Source organism: Aphelocoma coerulescens, chromosome 3, assembly GCF_041296385.1.
Source record: "Aphelocoma coerulescens isolate FSJ_1873_10779 chromosome 3, UR_Acoe_1.0, whole genome shotgun sequence".
Taxonomy (NCBI): domain Eukaryota; kingdom Metazoa; phylum Chordata; class Aves; order Passeriformes; family Corvidae; genus Aphelocoma; species Aphelocoma coerulescens.
This window is the reverse complement of record NC_091016.1, coordinates 51,392,802-51,404,656: the sequence shown is the minus strand read 5'-3', so window position 1 is coordinate 51,404,656 and position 11,855 is coordinate 51,392,802. Positions and strand designations below refer to the sequence as shown.

Sequence of the window (11,855 nt, the reverse complement as noted above, 5' to 3'; positions counted from 1 at the left end):
ACAAAAGGCTACTGTACTGGGCAGGGTACATTACAGTATAGGGCAACCATGCAGCTCTGAATACACTCACGCTCCCCTCCCCGAGCACAGAAACAATGCAGACTGTTATAGCTATCCCACTGCAGCCTACTTAGCTCAAGGCATCAGCTGTACTTGTCTGCTGAAGGTGTTTAAAAATGTACACGTGGCATTTTTTGCTTGCAGCACTGCATGAGGAGATTTCTCACATCATCTTTCAGTGCCATTCAGATGCGTTGTCACCCAGTGCATATTGCCCGCCCTCTCATCTCCCACCTACAGGAGTTTTCCTTGTGGTTGTGCATCTTTTCTCCTAATGAGTTCTCATCAAGGCATTGATCCAGGACATGAATTTGCCATTTGCCACTGCAGGTAAGGGGTGACATGGCTTGCACATCCTTGTGCCCTCAGTTGGGCCACATCCTGGCTTGGCATCAGAGACTGTGGTACATCTGCTCACCTTCTCTTTGCCAAAAACAGACAAAACAGACAGAAATTCATCTGCTGTCATGACTTCATCATGCCAGGACACACTGCCCAACATGGCCAAAGCCAACCAGCTTACAGTCTTTACTGTATTTACTATCAGGATACTTACTGTATGCTGACTTCCAGCATCATATGCCATTCCACAGTACTAACAAGGTACATGATTTATAGGATGCTGATTAGAGTAAAAGGTAGTTAAAATATAATTATAGTGCTCCTTTAATTTCTTTCCTTGCAGAAATGTGGCATGAACCTAGTCCAGTCTATTGACTTTTCTCCAATTTCTTGTTTCCTGAGGTGGAAAGTTCCTCTGGATTTCAGGAGATGGAAAACTGCTGGGCTCTGGCAGAAGGGTAACACAAATCTTGGCATGGAGATGGAGACTCCTCTTGACAGCTCTGCACCTCAGGCACAACAGGGCTTTCTATCAAAGCTCATGTGTGTGGGAGACAACTTTTTGGGTGCTGCTCAGAGCCTGAAGAATAAACTCTGAGGGAACTAGATCCCAAAAACCTGTACTTCTTCCCATTGTACGTGCCTCTCACCAGCAATGCCTTGTCTTCTGCAGAGATGCAGCTACGCATACACTTGGAACCGTGCAGAATAAAAATGAGACACTGGGCTGCAAATGCGGCTCTGCCCCCTGCACAGAGCAGTAGGGAGGAAATGCACCAGAAGTATCAGTATCCAGGGTCCATATGACCTGCCATGCAGTTCACCAGAAATGACTGAAGATATTCCTTGTTTTATGCAGATCCTGCCTACCTTCGGAGTTTCACTGAAAAGCGACTTGTTTTCAATTCAGAAGAAGGGACACAAGCCTCCGTGCAATTAATCCATTTTTTTGCCTCACTTTAAGGAAAAGGAGGACCTATAACAATTTTTAGTACTGGGGTTGGTACCTGACTTTGATCAGGGATGTGATTTGTCACCTGTATCACCCTACTACTGAACTGAAACAGCATCACTACTCACTACTCAAGGTGTTACCACACCACAGATAGCTCTGAGCTCCCACACATCACAGCACAGCAGCCACACAGTAATCTCAGGCCTTTCCATGGAACACCTGCTCGGCTGAAGGTGCCTAATACTGAATTAAACACTGTGATTTTGCAGCCAGGTGGCTGTGGAGCACGCTTGCTGTAAGGCTCTGCTATGGAGGCAGCAGGCCCAAGAACAAGTGTGGCAGCAAGCTGCCATGGAGGTAACCTTTCAAATAGCTGCAGCTGTTTGCAAAGCGAGCCTGCAGAGCACACATAATGTTTTTCCCTTTCCCAACAAGAATTAGCCATATTAGCATTATCCTGGCACAACTGCATCCATACTCTAGGGAATTAGCTGCAGTAGTATTGTTAAAGCAATTCAGCTTTTCTAGGTAGACAGGCTATAATTACACTAAATTAAAATAGAATGCTTTTGTTCTAACTTCAGCTTCCTCATGAGGACTTGTACCAAAATAACCAAAAGTATGAATTAAGCCATTTCTGTTATCTTAGTATAAGCCTCAGTGCAGGCACGCTCCCACTCCAGTCCTTCTACCTGTCGATCTTGGCAGAGCTCAGCTGTCTGGGTGATTTCTCACAGGCTTAATCACAGACGGATAAATGTATGAAAGCACTCAATGGGAAAATGCTTCTTGGTTGTAGCCGAGTGCCCTGTGATGGCTCTCTCTGGGGCTAATGCCATATGTGACAGCACCATCTCTGTTCATTTAAGGGAAGGTAATTCTGCAGGACTGGGATGTCCCACAGGAGGGTCAATGACCCCTATGAGTCTTGAGCATGAGGGTCACACTGAGCCTGTATGCTCTGCTGGTTGCTGTGCTCCATCCCTGCCTGGCTGTGCTCCCTGCAGGGAGTGGGTGCTGCTGCCCTGGCATGGGGCTCTGGGAAGATGTTTCTTCCCTCCATCTTCAACTGCATGCACAGGGTATCCAACCTGGGGTTTTCGCAGCTGCCTTCAGCCAGAGAGGACCTTGGCTTTGGCACTGCTTTGGAATGTCCAAAATGTCTAAGTGCCCAGGAGCCACGGCCCTATGGAGAGCCACAGTGACTCTTCCCATGGAAGAGGCCAGGGCACTTAGGAAAAGATCAGCTGTACAGAGTGCTTTTTTCCATGAGACATGAGCCTTTGCAGGGCCTTTGGTGGTTAGACCACACCGCTCCAGGGTTTAAAGGAGCGGGAAGATGTCAGCTCCAGGGACCATGGGACATACAGATGGGGCATGGTGGGCAGCTGTAGCACGTGCTGCCTCACGCGGGTTTCCATTTCCCTGCGGGAAGTGGGGAAACGGCACTTCAGGTCTCACTGGCAACTCAGTGATGCTAAAAACGGCAAGCTGAAATCTCAACTCTGCCATAGACTTATCAGCACTGATTTGGGCAAGCACTTGCTGCCTGCCAAATGAGGTATCCCAGACTCTGCAGGTGGCGTGCTTCCTATTCGTATGGCGCTTTTAAGGTTCCCATCAGAAATGTGTTAAAAATGTTCCCAATTGAGAGCAGAGCCAAGCTATTCATCAGCCTTTTATTTTGAGTGTTTACCTGCAAAACTTTGCATGGCCAACTTATTTCAAAGGTGCTAAAAACGAGATACCCCCTTTCCCACGGCACACGGCCCAGTTTACCCCTCCCCAAGCGTGCAGATGGGAGCTCACTCAGCGGCTTCGACGGCAAACATAACGAGAGCACCCGCCGCAACTGCAGAGCTCTCCTGTCCTGCTGAGCGCGACGCACTCCGCGGCACCGCGGCGCCCGCCAGCCCCGGCAGCGCCGGCCGGGCCCTCACGGCGGCCCCGCGGGCAGGGGCGGGCGCGAGCCCCGACGGGCCGGGCGGCACCGCCCCCCCCCCCGCGGACCCAGCGCTGCGCGGCGGGGCGAGCGGGCCAAGGAGAGGCGGCGAGCGGGCCAAGGAGACGCGGGGCGAGCGGGCCAAGGAGAGGCGGCGAGCGGGCCAAGGAGAGGCGGGGCGAGCGGGCCAAGGAGAGGCGGGGCGTGCGCGCCGGGGCCCGCCCCCTCGGCCCGCCCCCTCTGCCCGCCCGCGGCCGTCGGTGCGTGCGGCGCGGGGCGCTGCGGCGCCGCCTGGCGGCCGTGCCGGGCCGGGCCGGGCCGGGCCGTGCGGCGCCGGCTCCTCCCCGCGCCGCGCTATGTCACGCGGGCGCCGCGGGGCCGGCGGCCGGGACTCTGGCGCGCGGGGCGCGGCGGTAGCAGAGCCGCCGGGAGCCGCCGCCACCGCCCGCGCCCGGGAACCGCCGGCGGCGCCGGGGCTGGCTTCGCGGCGGTCGCGTCGCTCCTGCCGGCCCGCCGGGGCCCCGCACCGTCCGCCCGCCACCGCGCCCCGCCGCCCCCCGGCCGGCGGCCCCGGGCAGCGCGCCGCCCCCCGGGCCGCGGGGCTCTGCGTGGCCGCGCGGATGCCGCCGCAGCAGGAGGGCGAGGCGGGATACATCAGCAAGCCCGTGCCGCCGGGCGGCTGTGAAGTGCCGCCGGTGCCCCCGCGCAGGGTACGCAGCGGGCGGGCGGCGGCGGCGCTGGGAGCTGCCCTGGGCGGCCGCTGCCGGGCGGCGGGGTCCGGGGCCGTGGCCGGAGCCGGGGCCGGAGCAGGGTCCGAGCCGCGGCGCAGCATCAAGTGCGTTCTGGTGGGGGACGGCGCGGTGGGGAAGACCAGCCTGGTGGTGAGCTACACCACGAATGGGTACCCCACCGAGTACATCCCCACCGCCTTCGACAACTTCTCCGGTAAGTGGCTGGGGTGGCCGCGGGCACCGGGGCGCCGGGAGGGGGTTCTGCCGCCCTGGGGAGCGGCGCGTTCCGCCCGTGCAGGTCCCGGGGCCGTGGCTGAGCTGCGCGGGGAGGGGCGCGATGTCCAGGTTCGGTGATTTCATTAAGTATTTATGGGGAACAGGACTCTACGAAGCAGGACCGAGCTTGTCAGGCTGCCATGGCAGCCAGCAGCACCGGCTGGTCTCCGGTGTAACGGAGCCAGGCGGCAGCGGGCATCATGCCCGGCCGTGCGGCCAGAGCCGGGCTTTAACTGGGAACTCTCCGGTGTAAATCTTAGCGCTCTCGGGGACATCGGAAACGCCTAAAGGGCAGGTTAAATACTCGCCTTGTCTCGCCCTTACAAAGAGGGAAGTCCAGTGGTTTCCCTGCGGTTCAGCGGGGGCTTTTCGTGTCCCGGGCGTGCTGAATGTGTACGAAGGAATAAAACGAAACCTTGGTAGCAGAGGAATATCCCGGACTGCCGGGCTCGCTCTCCACGCTGCCTGCAGAGGACTTGTGCCGTCACTGCCTAGCTCATATCTTGTAGTAAAATGAATCGGAAAGCCCTGGAGGGCTTGCATGTACCCAAGTGTTAGCGACGGACTCCCTTCCAGCTCTGCTAAGTTGTTTAATATAATTGAAGAAAAAGCTGTAAGAGCTGAGGGATGGTAAATCTTCATTTAAAAAAAAATTTTCTTCGATGGAAAACATGTAAAGTTGAACTCACCACAGCTTTCCCCCCTCCCTCCTTTCTCTCCAAAGCTGTTGTGTCTGTCGATGGCAAGCCGGTGAGACTTCAGCTCTGTGACACAGCTGGTCAGGTCAGTGGAGCCACTTACTTGATTTAAATGACAGCGGGAGGGGAGAGGTTGTTGGTTTTGTGCAAGGTAGTCCTGCAAATGACTTCATGGATTTGAAAGTATTCCCAGTGTTTGATCATGTTATTATCCACTGTCGTTTTCAATGCTGCTTAACTCGCTGCTTTGCCTGTCTGTTGAAGGGTGGGGGACGTACTGTGCCTCCATATAGGGGCTGGGCACAGGCTGCTGCTCTGCTGGCTCAAGCTGCTGCGCTGTTTAGCCTGACTAGAAAGGCTGAACATATTGGAGATTCAGTGGCCACCTGGTTTTCCCTTTGAGCGGTTGTCACTGTCTTTATTTTTGTTAAATAACTGCAGGTTTAAGAATTAAAGTGTTTGGGATGTACTCATGCAAAGCATCCACAGCTGTAGATGTTTGGAGATAGAGACTGTTTTTGAAGGGACAGAGGCTGGAGGGAGAAAAAAGTCCTGTTGGGTGTTGTCCGTGGAGGCTTCATATTTGCCATTCCCACCCGTTTAGAAAGTGCTGCCACTACAGAACTGAGGTTTGCTGTAATCTAAGGCCTGAAGAGATGAAGAGTGCCTGATGCCTCTCATCTCCTACTTTGTCTGATACATAAAAAGAGCCCATTTCTTACTGCCTTAGATTTTCTGGAAGACCCAGGCTTGTACCACCCTGAGCAGTGTGCAACACTGCTTGCCAGGGGTTGAGGCTGGATAACCAAAAGTAGCCAAAAATATTTTGCTACCTCACTGCATTTGAAGGCAGTGGGAGTTAGGATCCTATGCAGCTTTGTGGATCTAGGTCTATGCCTTCACCAAACCATGCTGAAAAATCTCAGTGGTCTTAACATACAAACCTATTTAGATGAGTAGTAACTGGGTGCCCTACTTAGGAATGAGGTTTTAAGGGCTATGCAGTATTAGACAGCAGTGTAGGACTCCCATGTGCCCTGCAAACCAAGGCTAAAATCCTACAAAGAGCCTTCTGCAGGTAGTGATATGAAGTGAAACAGGAGAACTGTCCCATGGTTTTGTGTCCTACTGATGAGATGGGGTGGTGCTACAACAGTCTTGGCTGTGCATGTTCATAGGCAGAGCAGGGCAGGTAAAATTGCCATCAGGTGACAGCCTGTGGACATGCAGTGCCTGTGGAAATGCAGCCACAAGCTGCAGGAGGGATGGACAGGCCCTGTAACCCCTCGCCTTCCCTGCCGTTAATGGTTGAGATGTTTGCTCTGCCTGCCCAAGTGCAGCTGGAATGGGTAAAGTTACTGCCTTTAAAATGAAGGGGTTATCTAAACTGACAGAAATTGTCCTGAGTAAAAGATTCCTGGGTGGATACTCTGGTAAAACTGCTGCTGGGAGATGGCTGCTGAAATCTGCAGCTAAAAAAAGCACTCCAGGCAGCGGGAAATTCTATTTCAGCATCACTAGCCCAAAGAGGGGTAGAGTTCCTGCAGGCCATGTGCCTACCACTGAAATGGCAGGAGTGTACTTGTGATATAAAGGGCACTATTTCATCTTGGTAGAAACCCTTCAGATCTGGGTTTTGCTTCCAAACCTATTGAATCGAGCCCTTATGAGGTTTCTCATGTAGCAAGGAGAGGCAATTACATGGCAAGGTGCCTTTCTGCAAACAGCCCTCTTGTTCAGAGCAGCATCTCTTCGTAAATGTGGGGTTTTTCTTGACCCAAGTGGTGAGAGCCTGGTTTCCTCTGAGGCTTAATCTGAGAATCAAGAGAGCTCATGAATCTTACTTTCTTGACTGGTGTTTTATAAATTGCTGTCTCTCTCAGAGATACTGCTGCAAAAAATTCATTTGAGCAGAACAAGATTTCTGAGGCTTCCAGGGGGCTTTAAACTGCATATCCTGGGCCTCCAGAGGCTTTAAAGCAAAATTTCACATATCAAAAATTAACATGCAACTTGCAATTCATCAGTAAACTGGTGCCAGAGAGATATATTCAGCTTTGTATTTCTGTGCACTTTCAATTCCAAGCTTTTGAGAACATGGTCCATTTTATTTAAAATGTCACGGCCACTGAGGCAAATCCTACCTGTTCAGGCTGCTAGTGTTACCCTGGTTTTATCCTGCTGTCAGTATAAAAGCAGCATGCCTGGAGTAACCCTTGCTTCTAGCTGCATTCTTCCCTGAGGATCAGCACACCTTTGTTACCTGAGGTGTTTGACTTTCTTGTAGCTTCGTCTTGAAGCTGAAAAAGGGCCTTGCTTTACTGGAGTTTGCACTGAAAGGAAAAAAAAAAACAAAAAAACCAGAAGGGTAGTGCTGGGAGGCAGTTTGTTTGATGTGGCATGGGTGGGAAGGAAAGGTAAAGCTCTTACTCTATGCCATTGGCATGTTAAGCCTGCACATTGTAAGTCATTATTGCTCCCATCAGATTTAAATCCCTGGGCACAATGGCAGGGAAATTATTCCCATATCATGTCGGATGTTGCTAAGTAGTTACCAGTTTGAAAGCCAGCTCCAGGAAAGGTACCCAGAAAGGTACACCTGCTGCTGCGTGCCTGCTTTGCCCTTGCCCGTGTCTGTTGGCAGAACAGCTTTGAGGTACGGGGGGCTCCTCATCAGAGCTGCTCACTGACACCCTGGAAGAGGTGGGCCTGTAGGAAGTGCTCTCTCCCTCTTCAGTTTGTGGCTTTGTGTGCCATAACCTGCTTCCCGCAGCTTTGCTGCTTTGCTGAAGGTAGGGCAGAGGGCCTGTGTACAAAGAACAAAGGAAATATTTAAGCACTTGAAATAACCTGCAGCATTAGTTGGAAAATCTCAGGTACGCAGGGAAGCCACCACCTTTGTCCTGTGTGCCCGACGGTGGCAGGGTGCCTGCTGGCTGGCAGCCATGAGACCTCAGGCTGGGTACAGGTGGCTTCTGCTTGTATCACACCTTGCTGGCTGGTCTGGATGCTCATTTTGGGGTGCCTGTCAAGATGGCAGTGGCAGGTGATCCTCAGCTTCACCAAGGGTCAGGGCAGGCTAGAGCTGCTCTTTCTATGGAGTGCTAACACAGTTTTGTTCTGTGCAGGATGAATTCGACAAGCTCAGGCCTCTGTGCTACACCAACACGGACATCTTCTTGTTGTGCTTCAGCGTGGTGAGCCCTTCGTCCTTCCAGAATGTGAGTGAGAAGTGGGTTCCCGAAATTCGCTGCCACTGCCCCAAGGCGCCCATTATCCTGGTTGGGACACAGTCTGACCTCCGGGAGGATGTCAAAGTCCTCATCGAGCTGGACAAGTGCAAAGAAAAGCCTGTCTCGGAGGAGGCTGCAAAGCTCTGTGCTGAGGAAATAAAAGCCACGTCCTACATCGAGTGCTCCGCTTTGACTCAGAAAAACCTCAAGGAGGTCTTTGATGCAGCCATCGTGGCTGGTATTCAGTACTCGGATACCCAGCAGCAACCAAAGAAATCCAAATGTAGGACTCCAGACAAGATGAAAAACCTCTCCAAATCCTGGTGGAAAAAATACTGCTGTTTTGTATAGGGGTTGCAAGGACCTGAGTGCTGCTCTGAGGAAATCAATAGAGGCTATATTAGCTGAAATCTCAATTTGTGTCGTCTTGAGTGTATAGTGTAGATCTGTATGTATGTGTATATGTTGCTACTGGATAACTCAGTTGCCCTTTTGAGGGTTGCAGAAGGATTCTTAGTTAAATAATTGCTATAGATCAGGTCTGGCACGCAGTTTTGTGACCAGAACTTCTCAGTAAGGAAAAAAAAAGCACCATGTGTCTGTGAACGTAGAAGGATTTGTCCAAAGGATTCAGCTTCTTCTGTTGTAAGGTGTATGTGATGGGAAGGAGCACAACAGAGGCCTTCACTGCCAGGACTTTGCAGGAGGAATGCACAAGCAACGGTGGAAATGTAGAGCTCTGTACATGGACGATCAAAGGGAAAAATAACACTGTGCCTCCTAACTGACATTTGTAGCTTTAAAACCCCACTCCTGCTCTCTTTGTGTCTTCCCAAGCCAATGCTCTTAGGGATCACTTTAAAAAGGGTATGCAAGAGGTGTAATCTATCCGCAAATGCCATGGTTAAAAAGGTCATGAATATACCTTCAGCTTGTGGTGAGGGAACCTAATCCCTTACGGAGCTGACATCTCATTTGTCACCTCCTGACTTTCTGAAAGTCCTTTCTGTCCTCCTTCCCCTGCCTTTCCCAGGAAGCCGAGTGGAAGCCTGAGAACATGACCAAGCTTTAACTCGTTACCTCGAGCAGTGGCGATTTCCTCTGTGTTTTTGCAGACATGATGACAGTTCGTCTATTTCAGCTCAAAGGAATGTAAATACTGTTGTGTTGGGGTTTTTAGATTTTTTTTCCTAAGCGATGTAACGAATATCTGTGCAGCACCATATAAACCACATCTGGTTTTAAGTCTACAGCCAAGAATTTCAGGATGCCCCACTTTACCTTATAAGGCTGCTAAAAAAATAACAAATCAGGCAGATTGAGATTTATAACAAACTGGACTCTAGAAACTGAGGCTGCTGCATCCTCTTCATGATGCTGTTTCCAGCCAAGTTAATGTTTCCCTTCTAAAGGCAACAGTCTCTTGTGGTTGAATCTTGTCCAAGCTCATAGTTGTGAAATTGTCTGAGGCCACCCCAGAAATGTAACTGATAATTATTTTTTTTTTTCTCCAGATCAGTCCAACAGATTAACTGAAATGTGCCTAAAATGTAGCTGAGGGATCAACATAGAGCTGAGTGTGACCTGTTCTCTGACTGAATCTGGTTCTTACTGAACTCTAAGCCTAATTGCAGTTCTAGTGAGTTTGAGAGACCTGAATGATAATGTGACTCTCTACAAGAATCAGTATTTAAACCTATTCTGCAGAGGACATTTAGTTTGTGCTGTCTGTCTGCCTTTTAATGGCCACAACTTACTTTTTTTTTCCCCTAGATAGTTCAAGACCAAATTATATTTTTTTTCCCCTTTGGCCCTAGCCTTGAAATGACCTTTTCCTTATTCTTAAACTAAACTGTAATGACAGAAGGCCAGAACCTTTTTTCATCTGAAATGAATCAATGCCTGATATAAAGAACTATGGAGGCCGATTGAGTTGATAAAGCTGGCCACAGTTTACCTCCTGGCCCATTAAGGAAAATGACACTATATAAATGGATTCTGGGCTATTGGCATAGGCTCCACAGACAGTATTTTTTCCTTCTCTACAGAAGAATGAGTCCAGAATGGGTAATGTTCCATCACTGAAAACTTGAAAATGGGATGGAAATCTTTACCTAGGGCCCAATTCAATAAAAATATGTTGGCTTCTGCACTGGAAGAGCCTGGAAAAACAGTTTCCATAGCACAGAAGCTGGATGCATTTGACTTGGTTGCATCTGGTTGGTCGGTAATGGTTTAATGTTTACTGGTCCTGAAGTTAACATCTGAGCCTTTATATTTCGTACTCAAATGCTTTGACAGGATTTCAGATATGCAGTCATACCAACATCTTGGAGAAAAACAGAAAGCTAGATTTCTCTTGGGTGCTTTGATTCTCTGTAAAAAACAGTTTTGGTTGATCAAAAATATGGGTTTGAGGAGGAGACAGGCTTGAATCGGAGCAGCTTCCATTTACAAAAATAACAATATTTCCTCTGCAAGATCATGCTTGCTTGATATCATGCTGTACTGGAAGCAGTAGGTTATACTTTATTAGCAGCCTGTTTCATAGTCTGGAGTAGCATTACTTTTAAATGTAGCCAGCTGTGACTGTTTCTGAAGATGTGATTTATATACAACTTGTTATAGCCCTTTACTAGGTGTGTGTAAACTGAGGTCTAATAACTCTATGGATACTGCTCTACACGGGGCTACACAGGGTCTAGGTTTTAGAAATACTACTTTTAAAATTACCGATATTTTATGAACTCAAATGAGGGGGAGATGTCTCTATGTAGTCTATAATCTGATGTGCCTTATAAAAAAACCTCTTCTGTTTTCTAAGTGTAGGCTATATTCCAAAAGAAATATTTCATGTGAGAATGATATAAATGAAGTATTTGGAAATAAATTCTGACCTGTGTATGTGTCTGCCTCTGCTGCCTGCTCAAGGAAGCTGGAGGGCAGTCCCTGGCCATGCACTGTGCCGGTATCTGGCAGGGAGGGACTGCTCTCCCAGTGCCCCAGCAAAAGGCCTCTGCCCAGAAAATACAGCCTTTTCCCTGCACTGCCCCATCCCCAGGAGGCCAGGCTGGGTGGGAAGGGTATGATGGCCAGCTTTCTGTCTCCCTGCCAGCACAGCAGCATCTACCTGTGAGGCACGGACAGGCTCATTGTGCCTGGCCCTGAAAGCGGGGTGAGCAACCCGGAGCACAGCACAACTGGGGTGTTTTGCCTGCTGCATGTTGTTGCCACATGTGTCCTCGGGGAGCCAGAGCTCATTCCCTTTTGGCATCATGGGTCTTGTCACTCCTTTCTGGGTCCTGTCCCTCATGCCAGGGCCAAGGCGTTTGAGGTTGTTCGTGCCCAGGAGCTCAATGGCTGTGGCACAGAAGGCTGAGTTAGCTGAGTGGGGAGCAGCATCTAGACCTCTAGGCATTCCCATGGACCCAGTATCCTGCTCCAAAACTGCTCCAGAGAAAGAGCTCTGCTCTGGACCAAGGTTGGTAAACTGTCCCCATTGTGTTTGTTTTTCTGGGAGCTGAGAGGAGCAGGCATGCAGGGGTGGCATACCAGGTTGCCCTCCCATGCCACCTGTCTCTTGGGTTATAAGGCCAAGCCATTTTCAGCCATGGAAAT

At 50.3% G+C, this 11,855-nt stretch overlaps 1 protein-coding gene across 1 annotated transcript; it reads left to right on the top strand.

Moving 5' to 3' along the window:
- Nucleotides 1-3,877: 3,877 nt before the first annotated feature.
- RHOU (ras homolog family member U) lies at nt 3,878-11,141 on the top strand. The gene is made up of 3 exons (XM_069010263.1): nt 3,878-4,244; nt 5,031-5,089; nt 8,133-11,141. The coding sequence occupies exons 1-3, from the start codon at nt 3,920-3,922 to the stop codon at nt 8,586-8,588; spliced, it is 840 nt and encodes a 279-aa protein (XP_068866364.1). The 5' UTR covers nt 3,878-3,919; the 3' UTR covers nt 8,589-11,141.
- The last annotated feature ends 714 nt before the right edge of the window (nt 11,142-11,855 follow it).